We start from the raw sequence: 19,134 nt of genomic DNA on the forward strand, positions 1-19,134 counted from the left end.
GAGCAGTAAGAACATTAGCCAGTGCAGCAAAATCACAGGGATTCTTCCAACTTCCAACTTTCATTGCTTAAGAATATATTTTTTCTGTCTCATTTATTCAAAAAATTTGTTTATGGCAACAGGCATACAAAAACTGCAGGCAAAGTGTAACCATCAACAGAAACACCCACATAGTATTATAAAATATACTTAGGTCAGACAGAAGACATAATCTTCAAGAATATATTTATAGTACTCTAAAATGTTGCAGTCCTTAGTAGCATGGGGCCTTTTTATGGAAAAATACAACATATTTGCTGCAATAAGTGACAAGAACTAGCTGTGAGCAGACATAGAAAAGCTGTTCTGAGCATGTACTGGGTGGGAGCAGTCTTACAAGACTGAGGCAGGCTGCTGAAGGTCAGACGGAGCCAAGTGCCCAGCACCCAGCACCACACTGCCAGCCCTGGCCCCAGGCCCCCTGGGTGCCAAGGGCACCGCTGGGCGTCACAGCGCGTGGCAGCTGGCACCAGCCCTCCAGCTTTGTGTCAGAGATGTGGAGCTCCATCTCACACGGCCTCCTCAGTCAAGGTCAGGGTTACTTTACCTGATGGCCATTTTTAGAACTCACCAAAATACTTAAGCATTGCCATTGCAGATAAACTTCAAGTTTTCCCTGATTCTAATCTGTAAAATTTGTGTACTTACTAGCTTCTTGGCATTTTTTCTTTGAGAATAATTTTGAGAATAATTTTTTTTAAGAATTTTTGAGAATATATATATATATATTTTAAGCTGGTCAGTGTCCCTGCCCTGCTTGCTTCAGATCTGTGATGTGGATCCAAGCTCCCACTTGAATGACCCGAGTCATCACTCCCACTGCTGGAGCTGCAACATGGCATAAATATTTAAGTATCAGCTAAGACAAGGGAGGCAAAGATTTCTTAGCCAGTTATGAAAAAAGGGTCCATTCTCAAAGATCACCAACATCCACCCCCCTCAAGTGCTTAATTGAAGCATTTAGATTGACATTTAGTTTAGTTTTGTTTTTTTTTCACAGAAGGTCCCAAACACAGGGTAGCCAAGAGCGTCCTGGTTGAAGCCGCTGCTTTGGGTCAGAGCAAGAACTGGCCCGCACACAAGCACAGGTCTATCCCACATGAAAACAATATTCCTTCCATCCCAGTGCAGAAGGGGGAAGAAAACAAATTAAGCCTCACCAGGTTGCCCAGTGTTGGCAGGCTATTTCTTACCATGCTCTAGTAAACATTTAACAGGTAGGGAACACTGGAAGCCAGAGAGGGGATATGTTGCCTAGTAAATCACCAGCAGAGTCCCAAAGGAAACCAGGTATTCTGGGCTGCGACCCAGTAGTTCATTCAGGAGGCAATAATGCCTCTCCCTGGACAAGACTGCCAGAAGAACTCCAAGCTCATTCCATGAGGCCTCTGTTTTAAGTGACACATAAGAACTTGTTGTATGCTCCTACTTTGTAATGCGAAACATATGGCTGTAAAACGGAACTATTGGGAAGAGAAGGGAAGGGAGAATGCAGTAGTACAATGCTGAGGGACAAAAGGTGGTTTAGCTCAATCTGCAGAGAAATTAAGCTGCTGTGCCAAAGACACTGCAGGCAGCTCTTGCAGATGCTGGGTCAAGAACAGCAAGTGGGTCTGCCCAGAGCGGCTGAGTGAAAGGACAGATGGAGGCTGCCAGCACCAGCACTGGAAGGAATGGCTTTGAATACTGCCATTTGGAGCAGAAGAATACATCTCATCTTGGGCATTAGCAAGGGACAAGCGCTGACTGTACTTGGAGGAGGGGATGAGAAGTCTCACAAGAATTATGCTATTGCCATGCAAGCCCCCACAGACAGCCTCGCTGTTCTCCTGTCACGGGGATGCTGCCCACAGAGCAGTGTTAATCCTCAGCAGCCACGCGATGGCAGTAGAAATATGAAAACACTGGAATGAATGAATACATTATCATATAATTATAATGAAAAGATATTTTGCAAAGATGAGGCAATTGCTAAACATAACCCAATGTCCATGACATTTTTAAGACAAGCAGGGAGTAGAAAAATATTTTTTCCCTCAAACACAATAATTTACATTTGATTACCTTAATAGCTGATAGGGTCACTCATGTTGTCTTGCTGGAGAATTGATACAACACAGTCTTCTCCCACTGTTTTTTTTTTTTTTTTTTTTTTTTTTTTTAATGTGACCTATGACAGATATAGCAAGATTGAAAGAATAACTCCTATTTCAAACCAATTCCTTGAGCCTTGGGTTACTAACTTGTCTGAGCTTTGACTAAGAGCTTATCCTGCAAGGTGCTGTGTATCTCCTGGAAAGTGCTGAACCGCCCTGATTTACCTAAGTCCCCATCAGAATATCAGTTAATGTATTCAAATAAACAGATATTTGGTTTGTTAAACGGATGTTTGTACCATGGTTTCAAATCCAACATATTCAGTGACTGGCAAACACCAGCGATCTTAGCCTTGTCAACTCCATCACACCACCAGCCATTATCTCAACTATGTTAGCGTGGACTAACATCTCGTTAGCACCTTTTTGTTTAAGATGCATACTTGCTTTTTGTCTTTTCTCTTTTTTTTTTTTTTCTTTCTTTCTTTCTTTCTTTTAAGCCACTTTCACAACAAGGTTATTCTCCCAGAAGCTTGTGGAGGCACTTTTTATTTTGCAAACAGTTGGCCACTGAAGTGAGACTGTATAAAAATCTGACAAAGCATCATGCTGTACTGGAAAGTGTAACTCTTACGGTCTGCTCCTCACAGATACACAGTATCAAACAGCATTTAAAGCATCACACCTAGACCACAGAGGATATCAGGTCTCTAAACTTCATTCATGCAAATTTGTCATTAAGAACAGCTATATACACTTGCCAAAGACAATGAGTACACTTCAGAGCACGTGGAAGAGGTATTAGCACACAGAAGCAAACAAACAGAACCATAACTGCCGTTCTGCATCTGAAGAATCTGGTTTTAACACAGGAAATGAGTCTGTGCATGAGGTAGAATACAGATGGACAGATTTTCTTTTAAATCGGATATTACAACGTTTTTACAAAATCCTCTTTCTATAAAGTTACAAGTATTTAAAATTTTCAAGTCAGGATGCCTCCAGAAACTCTATAAAATAATTTCTGAATTGAAATGATTTTCATACTTTCTGTAAATCAGGCAGATCAGTAGATAATTCCTCTCCAAAATACTACACATCTGTGGTGATTGCATTCCCAGGCCAATAAAACCCCATTTCTCTATCTTATTTCTGTTCCATTTCTGACAACAAGGTATTAGTATGCAATTAATGCTGTATATTTTGAAGAGTTGTGCAAACACTGGCTAATTAATTCTCATCTCTTGTCTGTAAAAAAGGTGAGTAAATAATATCCTAAAAAGTGGAGGCCATTAAAAAGTGTCTGTCTATAGACATGTGCCAAACTGAAATCCTGTTTTGTCAGATTTTCTATTATTAGCATTGTTAAATATATTCTATTATATGATGCAAATTGTCTTTTGGCTAAGGGTAATGATGCCTTAATACTACCAACAGCTCAAAGTCCTGTGAAGGGACAGAACTGATTGCAGGGACTGGCCACACAGACCAGATCTTTTTTTTTCATTTTCTTCGAACCCAACCTGTCATAGAGAAGCAGTATCAAAAATAACACGAGGCAACAATCAGAACTTTCTGGTGCTTAAGACAAAATATATATCTATTTTTTAACACAGCTGAACTATATGGTTGTAACTAATCACACAGCAACTGTATCTGATAATATATACGACCAAATAAGTTGGTTTGTACCTTCATTGGTTTTGCATATTTATTCCCTAAATTTGCAGCTTTTTTTTCTGCTCTGTGAGGACAATGCCTTATTTTTATTTAGAAACTTCAGTGCTTCCAAACCTCTTAACATGACTCTGATCTTACTGCTTCCACTCCCAATTTACACTTTTGTAAACAGTATCTGTCTTCCACACAGGAACTTAGGAAATTAAAATGTTTAATGCATCTCTGATGTATGCAAAATTAGCAGCAATACAGCAAATGAGATTTGATTTACTTTCTAATATGCTGTGAAATAAATAAACACATTTAAAACAAAACAAAACAAAACAAAAAAAAACATAATACAGTAACACAGAAGCTCCTCCTTCCTAGATTAGAAGATTAGAAGGCACACACTGCTCCATCATCTGCGTCCTCTGTGCAATCATATGGATCTCTACAGAAAAAAGTAAACCTCCTCATCTTGTGAGAAACTGCAATGCTTTTATTTCACAGCACTGTACCCCACTTAGAAGGTTTGACAAGCTGAGCTGCCTGTGTTAATGAACAAGCCACAGCCCGGTGCAGAGAGGCGGCTCCTTGGGAAGGAATGGAGCCGGGGTGCAGCTGGGGTGCACCAAGAGGAACTGAAGCCCCCTCAGCCACAGCAGGCACTGCAGAGCATCACCGTTGAAGAACAGGAGGTACCAGGAGTAGTCCGACGAGCAGCACCACTGCACAATTGATTAAATTCTGCCTTGCTCCAGTGATAAAGAAATCTAGCTCCTATTGCAAACTCATCTGTAGATGATACTCCCCTCCCAAAAAAACAACAAAGCAACAAATAAATGAATACAACATCAAGTCTTTCTTCATGTGTGCATATGAAGGTAACTATGCACATTAGCAGTTACCAGAAAAAGTAAACACAGAGTATTGTCTATGATCCCCAAAATATTTATTTTGTTTTGCTTTAAAGTTCCTCGTCTAAATTGCAAACTCTGGGATAAAGTTCAGAGCAATAAGCCTCTACTTTCATCTCTAGTCACCAGCATGTTAAACAGAGACCACAGATCCAGCAATCCAATTTCCATATATTTTATTCTCAAAATATTTCTTTGCTGGCCACCAATCTTTAGATCTCCTATTGGATTTTGTTTTCATAAATGGATTTTTCCATGGAGCTGGCAGAAAATATATTTAATTTCAAATTTCTCTAAACTGAAATAGTCAATATAAATGTCAATGTGTATTTGTGCTGCACAGCCTGTCAGGGGACACAAACTTAATGTTTCAGAGCTGGGTGTGGGGATGCCCATTACCCTGTTCCGTATCTGTACGCTTGTTCTAATATTTTATTTAATAAGTACTGCTAAATAGCAATGAAGACTCTTCCATTTACTAACTTGCTTGTGATTTGAAACACTGGTAATTAATAAATTATTTCTTCTCCTTCAAAAAGGATACACAGATACCTCCATTACAAGAAAAGGGTGTGAAGAACGATGGATTCCTGTGCCAAGTGCAGCACTGCTCACCTTGTCCCCGCCGAAAACCGCGAGCGTTGGCCGCTTGCCGAGGGCTGGCAGCTGAGCTCAGACAGGCCGTGCTGCCCTGGGTCTGGGGCACCGCAGCACCAGCACGGCCGGCTGCCCCACAGTCCCCCGAGCCTGGCCGCGAGCAGGCGCAGTTGGCAGAGGGCAACACACCTGGAGCGAAGCGTTCAGAAGGGATCGCGCTGAAATCCCCAGGGCTTGGCAACAAGCCTCTCCCACAAACGAATGTGATTTAAAATGTCTATAATACAAAAGCCACAGTGCACTGTGAAACTCAGAACAAAAGTAACCAAATGTAAGATGTTAGCATCTGACCACCAAACTTTTAATGCTGCATTTAGCGCAAATAATTTTACAATAAAATAATGGAGTTCCAGTGCTGGGGGGTAGGGGAGCTTCTCAAAACTGTGCAAGCCACATCATCAAACACAACTGGAACAAGCACAAGGTTATCTGAACGCACGCCTGCCCTGCACCTTTCTCAGAAAGGGAATCCTTTCAGAAGCGACCCTCGGAGTCTCCCCAGAGGTCTGCATACTCTAAAACGCCGGTTTTATTTGCATAATAATAGGCAGAAGATAACTAAAGCTCTGAATGGCTCCCCGGCACTCTGAAAATGTGAAGTATTATTTTTAGAACATCAAACCAGGTATGTGCTGCCTCTCAGAGGCATGATCCAGAGGAAATGCATTATACATTTAAGGGAAGTGCTCGGGAGTTATTTCAGGTTGTTCAATTTTCTTGCTTTTTGTACCTGCCACGGATTTGAGTCTAAACTGATTTCCCTACAATATACCAGCCTGCTCGTTGGCACGAACAGCTCTGTGCGGAGCAAGTATGCATTCACACCCTTGGATGGCAAGCCCCCCAGCTCACACACTATGGTGAGGGCAAACTGCTGCGAAGCTGCAAACGTCGCTCCCATTGAGACAGGCCCGCTCCCGAAACCTGCTGCCGTCACAGGCCCAGCCACACCATGCGCTTTCATAAATTCTCAAACGAGGAGAAGCTTAGAGGCTTAAGAAAAGAAACCAACTGCTCCTGGTGCTTGTAACCTCTGACAATAAGACAAATACATTTCTTTAGACCACGTCTAGCATAATCAGCAATCAAATTCCCAGTTCGTTCTCAACATAGAAGCGTGCAAACTCACATCACCAGCTTCTTCCTTTTTCCCTACAGTATGTGGTGTAGTTGCAGTATCAATTACTCAAACAATTTCAATCCATCCAGACACTAATGTCATTAGTCCACAGAGATTCTTTTTGAATAATTTACATAGAAACCGCCTTTACATGCTAAATAAAAAATGTTCAGACTTCGGTGAATGAAATTTGAATTACAATCCTACCACATGTGGTTCAGCTTTATTCATGCTATTTATTAAACAAGAAGAAGGGGTGATGCAGTCAATTACAAAGCAATTACCTGAACAGTTATTGCAAACCTGTGCTGTGCAACAATTACCATTCCTTGCACTGAAGAGACAGTTGCCCTTGACTTACTCGAACTTGTCTACATGCCACCTGCCTGTCACCCAAAAAGGGGTCCTGACCTCCACTTATGCTCAACTGAGCCCCAAAGAATCCCTTTCTGTTGCTTCTGGTAGGCCTTGAAAGGCTCTGCACTCAGTGCTATGCTTTCTCTGTTCTTTCTTTCCACAAAATTGCTGCTGAAGGAAAAGACGATACTGGGGGACAAACTCCCTCGACTAGGTAAGTCACTTTCAGAAGCTGAGATGACGGTAAAACTTCGATAAATGTAAACCTTCAAGGTGTTTGATGACCGTGAGGTCGTCCTGATCATTCTTTCTTTCCATCGTGGTGCTTCCCACAGAATATGAGACATTTAATAGACAAGGAAGCTGAAGCTCACAATAGAAGATAGCTTACCAAATTGCATAATGTATTAACACAACAAAATAATCCCACATTAAATACACATTTTTTGCCAAATTAATATGTACCCCCACTGTACTGCAGAGTAAGTCCCTGCTTGTCCCACATCCTACTGATAATCACAATCCCCTTTCAGGACATAAAAGATAACGAAGTCCCAATGGCAGACTGTTTTTCAAATGAGCACCAGAAGCCTCACAGGAGAGTACGTATGGTTTAAGCAGGAGTCCAGGAGACCAAAAGAGATTTTGTACTTGAAGTAGCTCCTATTTACGTTCCCTCTTCTATCTCAAGGTAATTACGTGTTAGGGTTTAAGCCCATTCAGGATTCCAAGTAACTGTAAAATGAGGCTAACCTGTGTTTCTAAAATCTAGTATAAAACATAAGGATAGTTAAGGCAAATATGTTAAGTCTCCTGTACAAGTACCCACTATTGCTTCAACATTTGCAAACAATGAACCTACCTCACAATTCATCTTTCACTGAAATTCAACACACACATGCTCAAACCAAGCATGCAATTCCAACAGCTCTTGCTTTTTATTTTGCTCCATAACATTTATGCATAGAACTCAGTTGTTGCCATTAACTCTATCCCAGCCAGAACCATGACATGCCACAGAGCAAGATATTTTCAAAAAAGAAAGTTCAATCTGTCACGTTATGAAAGTTAGGTTAAAAGCAGGTTTAGCAAGATTAAAGATTCCTTATCCCACTCAAATCATACAAAGCCAATAGTGGAAGGAATGAAATACAAAGGGCAAAAGGCCTGAAAATGCAATTTACTCCTTCCATTTCACCCTTTCTTCCTTAATCATATAAAATCAAAACCAAACATGTTTTACAATCTGGTTTTCGTCCAAAACAATGTATGAACTAATTGAGTGTAAAAACTGTTGCTTTGCGTTACATCAGTTAAAGTACATGTAACAATTGTTCTTTCTACCTCACAGCTCCCTGATTTCTGCTTTTGTTATAATTCAGCCCATTTTCAGTATGTCATTGGAAAGTCTGTTTGCAGAAGGAATTATAAGAAACAGATTCTTCATCTCTTTGTGAATTTATTTTCATTTCTTTCATTCTGTTCCCTCCACTTAGCAAGTGGCTCCAAGTAGCCAACTTTACGGGCTAAGTGACTATCCGTAAGTGCAACAAGCTTTCACAAGGTAGAAAACATTTCCTTATCCTGAAGAAAACGTGATATGAAAACTGCATTATATTGTCTAGAGATTTAATAATTTTCCCAAAAATATTCATTTACCTGTTACAGCAAACCTTTTCTATGAAGTTTATTCTATAGCATGCATAAAGAAACAAGAAACAATTTATGCATTCCCCAACAGAGAGGCATCTTACTGTCCTGGTTTCAGTGAGGACAGTTATTTTTCCTCCTAGTAGCTGGTAGGACACTGTGTTTCGGATTAGGATGAGAAGAGTGCTGATAACATGCTGATGTTTTACTTGTTGCAGAGCAGTGCTTACACCAAGCCAAGGACTTTTCAGCTCCTCACTCTGTCCTGCCAGCGGGCAGGCTGGGGGTGCAGCAAGAGCTGGGAGGGGACAGACCCAGGACAGCTGACCCCAACTGGCCAAAGGGGTATTCCATCCCACCTGGGGTCATGCTGAACAATATATAGGGGTGGCTAGCTGGGGTGGGGGGCTGGCTGCTGGGGGATGGGCTGGGCATCGGTCAGAGGGTGGTGAGCAATTGCATTGTGCATCACTTGTTTCATACACATCATTATTATTATTATTTTCTATCTTAATAAACTGTCTTTATCTCAACCCACAGGCTTCACTTTCCCGTTTCTCTCCCCCATCCCAGGGAGGGGTGGGGAGGGTGAGCGAACGGCTGTGTGGTGTTCAGCTGCCGGCCGGGTTAAACCACAACACTTACCCAGCACAGCCCTTAAGCACGTGCTTCATTTAAGAACAGGGAAAAGCATTTAAGAACGTACTTACACTTGTCCTTACCTGCAGCTCCTTACCCTCGGCTGCACTTCAAGTGCTTTGGAATTCTGACTGAATAGAAATACCACACACAGACAGACTGTAACGTTAAACATGGGCTCAAGGGGCTTCAAGAGAGCTGTGATTAAGGTGGTTTTGAGGTGTGCTAGAACAATGAGGAGTAACACCAAGCCTCCGTCTTCCACCTTCTGACAAAGGAAGCACCCCCCCACAGAGCATGCCAGGACAGCTGTCCGCAGGGCTTCAGGAGGAAGAGCGCTTCTCTTCCCATGCGCCGCATGCACAGTTAATTCTTTTGGACCAAAAGCACACGCAGAACAGCTGTATTAATCTGCTGGCATTTCGTGCTACCCATTTTCTCCTCACACTCTGCTGCCCAGAAGTAATAACTCTGCTTACCTGCTTTGTGATCAGTGAGTCTGGAATATTTAAATTCGTAAAGTTCTCACCCAAAGACAAATTTTCTTAGAATATTAAACAGCAATACACCAGGGGCTTGGCATGGGTTAGTCCATGCAGCAGGTAAAGCCAAATGGTTAAAGATGTGCCTCTGAACATCAGCAAACAATTCCTGCACTCACCTTCCCACCAGGACACAAAGGGCCCGGAGGCTCGTCCCCTCGCTGGGGTGGCTCCGAGCACTGCCCCCCGGCCGCGCAGACCTGGACTCGGCCTCTCCCCATGCACGGTCAGAGCAACGCAGGCGCCGCCGGAGCCGCAGCCCACGGGACCACCGGCAGACTCAGCAGCGCGACGGTAGGTACTGAGAAGCCTTCCAGAGTCGGAGACCTTCCTACCATGCAGCTGTGCCTAATGCCACGAACTACTGAACAAAATGTGTGGAAAAGACAGCAAAGCATTCTGCAAGGTTTAGACTAATTAAACGTCATTTCTACACAGCAAGGAAGACTCTGTACATCTTTGTCGTCAGCACATCCCCACAATAATCTGCCCAAATAATAATAATAATAATAATAATAATAAAAACATAATCACATACAACTCTTTTGGGTTTCTTTCCCAGAGGAGTCTTAGAAGACTTAATAACCATCACAGGTTCTATCTGAGATGACAACAATAAATCCTGTAGATAGTCCCACTCAGAAAAGTACATAGACACAAGCTGATCACCCTCATCCCAGCAGAATCTTCAGTTCTGAAGCAGCCAGATACTGAGAAAGCTTTTATTGATTAAAGTTATAAACCATTAAATAAGCTAAAGCAATTAAAGGATTAAGTATGTTACAGGTTTGTTGCAGAATAAAAGCTGTTCAACACATATAGGGTGCTAGAAGATGCCAAAACCCCCAACCATTTGCTGTGAATTTACGTTACTTTAGGTGCATACATTAGGATCCCAATACAGAAAACAAATTATTGATATGTACGTTCCCTTCAGAAGAGGTTCTCAGGTGACTCATTCTGATTTAATGATAATACATATTCCCCTTCAGAAACTGTAAACCAGCCCCTTATTTCCCCAGCACTACCCAGATGCATGAATCATTAAGATGCCAGAATGACCTTAAGGGTAGTTTATGCACAAACAAGAGATCATGGAGTAAATGTTAGTTGACCAGAGCTCGGAGCTGATGTCTGATGATGCTAAAGCTATTAGGTGAGGAAGCTTGCAGGCAGTCCCAGCATGCCTAGCATGGGAGACCATAAGTTCTGCTGACCCATCCATCCCCTGGAGCCCTTCAGCACGAGGGAAGGTGGAGGAGGCAGCAGAGCACACACGGCAGATCAGGACAGGGCACCAGTTGCGCCTGGCATGTGGGGAAGAGGAGCAGCAGCACCCCTGCTGCAGTTTGATTTACGAGGCTGCAGTCCAGCACAAAGCACTTGCCTTGCACTACACGTGTCTTGGTCAACCCCAAAGCAAGCACTGATGTTGTCTCTGCTCAGAGGCGCTTTACATGGGGAGAAAGTTTTCCTAGCAGAAGTTCTGAGAGTCAAGTTGAGCCATGAATTATGTTAACAAGTTGGAAGTCAGAGATGCAAGACCCAAACCGTAGCTGGGGAAATATTCTTATGCTCTGTGTCCTCTAATGAATTATGGGAGATTAATGAAGATTCTGCTTAGAAATCATCTGGCAGATGATTTTAAATACTTAAAGTCATCTAAGAAAAAAAATCTTAACAGGAATGATAAAGAATAGATTTGCCTAAAAGCTGTCACTATTCCCAAGCAGTTTTTCTCTTTTGATTTCAGGGCTGTGCTTGTTTGTGTTAATGTATGCACATATGTGTGTAATATTTTCAGAAAGCCTTTCACACTAAACTCTAATTTCTTCTCCAAAGCCATTCTGCAGTATTTTTCTGGAATGCATTAAGCAGCCTGACTGAACAATGTAATCCTAATTAGTTTGCAAACTATACAGCTCACCTCTGAGGGTGAGTAAAGCCCATGTAAATTAAAGTGAATTGGATCAGACTGTCCTAGGAATAGTTTTCAAGATCAGTGCAGCTTGAACGTGTGATCTCAGAAGTTGCTTTCACCCTCCAGTAATAACTTACAAGTAAATTTCACTGACAATAACAAGGAATTGAAAGATGTAAAAACATTTTGTGGTTTAACATTCAATTATGCGTTATTTAACATAATACCGAAAAGCCCATTTGGTCATTTACTAAAAGAAAAAGTCATCTTAACATGCATTCTCAGCTCACAAGCTGTAAATTATGCTATCATCACCAAGGTTATACAGTCTGTGTAATATCGAGTTTAGGTACATTGCATTTTGAGACCCAAATGCTAAAGAAACCTTTTGTAAAGTTTTGACAGTTATGTTCCAGGGTTTATGTAGTAATTGAATAATCTAAAATTTCCATTCATGTCCTTGTGGACTAATCTGTAATAGTGTTAAGGGACTGTTATGATAATAATTAAATACAAGTCCTGCATGCGAAATTGATATTCTGCATCTCCATCTCCACAAGGGAGTTTCTCTCTTAATAAGATTTAAATCAAGTTATACCTTTTTTTTTTTTTTAAAAAAAAAAAAGGAATTCATAAAGATTACCATATTGTACTGAGATAACATACATCTATATATGAGAGAAAATGATATTTCTAATATATGAGTTTAGCACATTCATCTTGCTCTCTGATCTCTCCAGTCTTAAATTAGTGGTGTCAGACTAAATCAAAACCGATGAACCAGTCTCACTGATGAGCTGGGACTGCTGAAGGTGGCCCTCATTGTTCAGCCGATAGCACTGTTCCCTCTGCCACACGGGTATGGAAACGAGAGGATGTGCGCTTACAAATGCTGCTGCTGCTACAACCGTTGATTTTTTTGTAGAGCATTGGATTCGTACCAGTTGTTTGGCAAAATTGCATCAAAGATAACACTGTTCATGCTCAGACAGCAACTCAGTTGGTGAGTGGTTTGCCTGAAGTCTAAGAAAACCATTTTCTCTAACATCTCTTTAGGCATTGGGATTTGGAAGGAATAAAATTATCATCGATATAGCACAAAGATCAAGAGCACCCATGCCATCCATTCAAAACACAGAGGACAAGAGGGAATTTACTATAAAAATACAACCTTGTTTCAATTTTAGCAGCAGTTTACAATGAATTCATGTGAATGTGCCATTTATAGACAACCGGGAAGATTCATGCATAAGAAAAGGCAAATTCACTAGCTGAAGCAACCATTTGTAAATTCATAGCAGTACCAGTCTGGAATTATGTTACAGCTATTTCAACACACTCCTTACTATTATTTATTAGTTAAAAATTTTAATTATGTGAATTGATTAGGAACATATCACCAGGGATCCTAATTAATTAGAATTTTGAAAAGGATCATGGACTGGAGATTTTTAATAGATTCCATAAAGAATTGCACAAAGATGTATATTAAGGGAAAGGCCAAATTAACTTCTTTCTGGTTTTATCAAGCGTTTTCCAAGAGGATTGTGCACCAGATTAACCAAGTAATGTCCAAAACAGTTATTCATAGTGATGCTAAACAAGGCAATAGCTTAAGCATTTCAAGCAGTTATTACTGAATGTCTGCTTGATTAGTTTATTCCTCTTTCTAGATTTTCAAGATTTTCTTTACCTTCATTGTCCAAATCCTTTTATATGGTACTGATAAACACCAAGGTTCCCAAGTATCTGGTGAAAACTTGCTTAAAAATACTCTTTTTTCTTCTTTTTATCCAGAACTTGGAAAGATGTATAAGCCATTATATTCATGAAACTCAGGAAGTAATTAATGATAAAATCTACTAATACAAGTGGCGTTTCAGAATTGGCTGGTCAGTAGTTTTATGGGCCAACATGTTTCTCCTTCTTACCTACTAGATGCAACTCTCAACACTTGATTTGGATACTATCCATGTTCTTGGCTGTCATCTTTGTATTTTTCCATCAGTATGACTATGATGCCTATTTATCTCCTGGCTGCAAGAATAGCAGAAATGATCTGGCAGTGCCACAAGGCAGACAGTTGTTTCATGCCCTGTTAAACCCTAATATGGTTAACAACAATATCATTCCAACTTTAAAGAGAGCCTTTTTTATTATTTTAAATCTGTTGTCTGTGTGTCAAAGTAAAGAACATCACTTGCAATTAGGATGGCATCAGAAACAAAAATGTAACTCTATCCATGAAGCAGCATTGTAGTGTCCTGATGTAGTAATTAAGATGGTTAAAAATACATAATTCTTTCCAAGCAACACTTAGAGGTCAAGAAAATTACCTTTTTCTACATGGTTCACAACTCAGATCTGTAGTAATTATTTAGATGCAACACTGTCAGCAAAATGAGATAGCAGGTAGCAAAAAAACATTAGAGCAGGTTGGTAAGAAAATGACCCATGGTGCAGTGAGGTGGAGCGAGCCTGAGCTCATCCTACAGGAAAATTCCTACAGCCATTAGAAAAGACAGGAACACAGTAAACTGTGCTAGACCCAGACTGTTTTTTATTACCGTGTCCATTTTTGTCTGGCTTTACCTAGAATTAAGTCAGCAAAGCTGAAAGACAAGTGAAGTGGGACATACTCAAAGTACAAGAGAGATTTCTACAGTGGATCCAACTCTTCTAGCTTCAAATGTATGCTTGAGTTAACTTCCTCATCTTGACCTGAATCTCTATTTGGTTGTTCATGAGAGTTTATATTTTCTCCTGTCTTTCCTTACATAAATCACTCCTACTTGAATCATTGCTTCCTTTGGAGGACCTGATACATCATGGAAAAAATGTTAATTTCTTTTCAACATTTAGATGATCTGTCTGGATTTTGATACTCCCCTTAGTGCTACTTAATACATAGATTTATGTAGAAATTTTGTTCCACCAGTTTTGGGCCCCAATAAAAATTCCATTAATCATTCACAGGATAGACTCAGAAACCAGATTCATGCACGGTCATTGAGTTATCTGCTGGGAGACCTGTGAATTCTCCATCCCTTGATATATTTAGTTTAAGGTTTGGTACTTTCTAGAAGATAGACTTCAATAAAATAGAAATTATTGGATTCAGTGAAGGACTATTTGAGTTAAATGTGACAGGCACAGACATTCAAGAAGTCAGGCACTAATGGTTGATCACTCCATCTTTGAAAAAATGTCAGGAAGTATTTATTTAATAATGTGTATGTGTTGTGGTCAATGGACACTGTCCTATAGCTAAATTTTGCGGCACAAGTTTTGGTATTCTGCATTGTTAAAGTTCATGGAAGTTAATTAAATCAAGCTCTGCAAACCCTAAACAAAAACAAAGCGCAATTTCTATTATGCTGACTTTTTGGGGGGATTGTCATAATAAAACATTGTTATTGGATGTAAAAATTATGGAACAAAGTTATGTCTCCCTCGTGTAATATAATGAAATCCATTTAATACTATTTTAAAACCAAAAACCTCATTAAAACAGACAGAATGTAAGAATGACAAATTACCTAGCAGGAAGCGTGAGCATGAAAGGTATTCCATGCACTCGACTGTTCAGAATACCACACACTTAATTCGGTAATGCAGCACAGATGTCATAAAACAGCACAAATCCTGAAGCCACTTTGGGAAGTGTAGGGTACTAAACACCCAGACACAAGAAAGATTAATTCTGCATGAACAGATGCAAAGATGGGCCTGTAGGGGTGACATCAGAGAGCTTTGCCTACCCATAGCTCAAGCCAAAAGCTAGCGAAACTTCCATCGTGGTAGAAGTAGGTGTGAGGAACAGACATGGGAAAAAAGAGCCATGGGGGGTATTTGTTTCTGCAGAGGCTGCATTTGACAGCCACAGAAAGTAGGAGTAGCAGGCCATATGTCCCACACGTGTCTTACAGGTCATACTTCTCACAAACACATTTGGAAGAAGCCAATCTTCTTCCTAAGGTGTCTGAGGTTTCATGTTTTTCGGACCTAGGTGTAATCAAGGCCAATATTTGTGTATTCACCCAGAGTTCAACACTAGGTAAGGCTGACTGATACAAGCGACACTCCTGTTACGGTTGGTGACCGTGCAGGTGTAGCATTATCAGACACAGCTTGAGAGAATAGGTCAAACTTTGCCAGTCCTTGAACAACACCAATTACTCTAAAAAGCTACAAATTATTCTGTATGATGCCTATATAACCTATATAACTGGGTGCAGCCTCAGATCCACAGCAACACTCACGTACTATTAACTACAAAAATCGATATAGCTTATACAAATATATATCCTTTCAACTTCACTATTCATTTGCTGAAATCAGATTATTTCTTAATAACACAGCTAAATTCTACTATGAAATGTTTTAACACCCTTCTACCATTTTGGCCCCAAACTCAGTATAAATGTAGGGAATACAGTTGTACTGTCCTGAGAACTAAGCTGGTGGAAGCTTTGCAGTTGAACTTCAACCATCAGAGAACACAATTCCCTTTAAATAGACAACTTCATGTTAAAAGTATTTGGGGAGCCATTGCTTTTTAGCCCACCTATCATTCAAAAAAGAGCCCCTCTGTTTTCCTACCTCCACTCCTTGGACTTTCAGTTTCATGTGATCCTCTCTGGTGGTTTTCCCATCTTTCCTTTTTTTCCAGCAATATCCATCTTTCCTGTATTTCACCTTCTTCCTATTATATAGGATCATAGAACCATTCTGTGGTCTGAAAATAAGAAACGGAATTAAGATAAAAAAGGAATTAGATAAATAAAAAAACACTTCTAAGAGAATTTATGAAACAACATACTGCAGACCAGTGAAAGTCTCTACAGAAAAGCATTATTTCATATTTCCCATTACAAAAAAAATCACCTTTTGTTGCTGTAAACTGGATTAACAATGTTTTACAATCTGCAAAATTTTATTTGAGAACCTTGTACCTAATGAAGCATGCCAATGATCGATATATATATTAAAAAAAAATAATGAAAAATTAAAGTACAATAGTCTGTGTCTTCAAAATTAAAGTACAATAGTCTGTGTCTTCACAAGATATATTATGCTTGGGCTCAACTACACACTGAAAATTAGAAGGAAAGAATGGCTAAGGAAAAAAGGACTTCTTTTGTTTGGACAATCTCCCTTTTTAATTCATCAGTAGGATTAGATAACAAACGCCTCATATGCAGCACCTGAATATGGATGTTGGCTTAATAATGCAACAAAGAGGTAAAGAGAAAAACATAAACTTATACATTGGTTTCACTGTTCATACTCAGATCAATGTTAGACATGGAATAATTTTCTCCTTTTTGAGTATCATCTTGACTTCAAAGGTGTATGAAAATATTTTCTTCTTAGAAAGTGCATTGATGCTTTAGAATATCAATAAAGAAACATTGACATTTGTCCAATATACAGGAGTTAGCATCTTTTTGGTGTACTACTGTATTTCACAGAAATGTTTTGCCATATGCTAAGCCAATACACAAAAGGGGCATTTCTGCTGTAACATTAGAAAAAAAAATCACTAAAAGGACACCATGCGTCACATGCAGACAGCAGTACTGTAGATGCTGCAAAAATTTACAGTGGTACATTAGTCACAGTAATTTGGCTTTAGAACACCAAGAACAGAAAGAAAAACAACAACATTAGAAGCAGAAGCAATAAACAACTTCCATAGAAAAGATTTGGCTGGAGACATTTGATAAAGTAAAACTCCTGAGCCTACAGAAACAAAACAAGATAACAGAGAGAAGCCTTTCCAGAAAAAGAGAGGGAACCCCCAGACAGTATACACTTTGCACTTCTTGTGCACATCAACTTCTTGAACTTTATCAGGAAGGTGTTTTCAGACAGAGCAAAGCGTTCTCTGGAATTGTTAAAAGCTGCTGAATATTTTTAAGGCCAGCTGAGAGTTTCAGTCTAGCTTCCAGCCAACATAACTAAGCTCTTTAAATAAATAAGCCAAATTAAGTAGTGTCTGTTCATAAATTATTGGCTTTTGATTTCAAAGGCATGCCAAAGGTGTAAAAAATAGTGCCTGGACCAGCTGGAAAGTCATCTTTTTTTCCCCTCCCACTTCTGTTTCAAACACTCCAGGCGCTCTGGTATAAGCACCAGACCAGACTTCTGCAGGTACTCTCCCTCCATTTTTCTCTCTCAAAGGCTACTAACAGAATACTCCATTTGAAGACAACTGCCTTCACCAATGTTTATCACGCAATAATAGGGCAGTAACATTGATGTAAATGTTGTTAATTACAGAGTAACTCACACCAATGTTCTATTAAGTGCATAAAGCCAACTTACTACTGAGGAAATTACAGTTTTCTACCACCATAGGTGAGCTGAAATTACCTAGGATCAACCAATACTCTTCCTTTGTCAAAAGGAATTCCACCAGCAAGCACAGAAACTGCCATAAAAGCCATGCCTGTCTCCAGTCTCTGCACGTAAGTACCTGACTTAGCGCAGGGGTAAAAGGATGCCCTGCCTCTTTTACTCCCAGTGTTTTCCCTCCAGAGTGCGCTTGCACAGTACACCAAAATACAAATGTAACAAATGTGTACAAGAAATAGCATAAAGTTTCTTTTAGTATGAAAACAGACTTGCTACTTCCACATAGCATACAGAGCCCCATTCATATACATTTATATATTTATTTCCTTCTTTGGAAGTGGAAGGAGAGACATTTTTATTAAAAATTTACATGAATATTAGCAAGAGGCTTCGGTGAAGTATGGGAAGAAGTCTTTCCCAAGGAATGCTTCTATCTTATTATCGCAGCAGAACTGCGCTAAGTTCATAATGCAGTAATGACGGTGTTTTACTTTATTGCATCATTACCGCTGTGCCACAGAACAGTTCCGGGACGTGTCTGGTTTCTCACTTGCATTCCTATTAGTTCACACATGAGAGAGGCACCAAATTAAGACGGGATGTGATCAGAAACCGGACAAACGCCAGAAACCCAGCTCACAAAAAAAAGGTCCTTGTGATCATGTAGAAATCTTCATTCATACTATGCAAATAAAAATACAGTATTTCATTTCCAATACAACCTGTATAATAACAGTCTGTGTGTTCAGCTAGCCAGACAACCACGGTTAGAAGTGGAAAGTGGAGCTTTTTGTATCCAGTTGATAAAAATAAAGCAATGCACAAAGCAGTCAAAATCAACCCAAACCATCCACTTCAATGAAGCGCCTCAGAGAAGCAGCCTGTGAAACAGGCAGAACTTACAAAATAAATAAATACACAAAATCAAAAGGCACTTCAGATTCCACACCTTCCGGCATGGCTACATTCACAGACTGAAGTGAGATGTGACATCAGCACAGAAATAGTAGATTTTTTTCACACACATGCAAACATTTCTATCCGTGACCAAAAACCCAAGTGCTACCCAGGACCAGCAACATTGGCACCTCCCCGCCCCTTCCAGAGCTGTCGCTCTCCAGGGCGATCAGATGCTGCAATTAATTCCATTATCTGGTATCTCATCTTCTTTTCA

At 40.0% G+C, this 19,134-nt stretch overlaps 1 protein-coding gene across 6 annotated transcripts in view; it reads right to left on the bottom strand.

The window, feature by feature from the left end:
* Nucleotides 1-19,134, bottom strand: part of CAMTA1 (calmodulin binding transcription activator 1) — a 372,227-nt gene that overhangs the window by 212,451 nt on the left and 140,642 nt on the right. For all 6 annotated transcript variants that reach the window (XM_035344587.1, XM_035344586.1, XM_035344584.1 and 3 more), the window contains exon 4: nt 16,203-16,338. In XM_035344587.1, the coding sequence (XP_035200478.1) occupies nt 16,203-16,338 (136 nt within the window). The remainder of the gene's footprint in view (nt 1-16,202; nt 16,339-19,134) is intronic.

The sequence above is a fragment of the Oxyura jamaicensis genome, chromosome 21 (assembly GCF_011077185.1).
Source record: "Oxyura jamaicensis isolate SHBP4307 breed ruddy duck chromosome 21, BPBGC_Ojam_1.0, whole genome shotgun sequence".
Taxonomy (NCBI): domain Eukaryota; kingdom Metazoa; phylum Chordata; class Aves; order Anseriformes; family Anatidae; genus Oxyura; species Oxyura jamaicensis.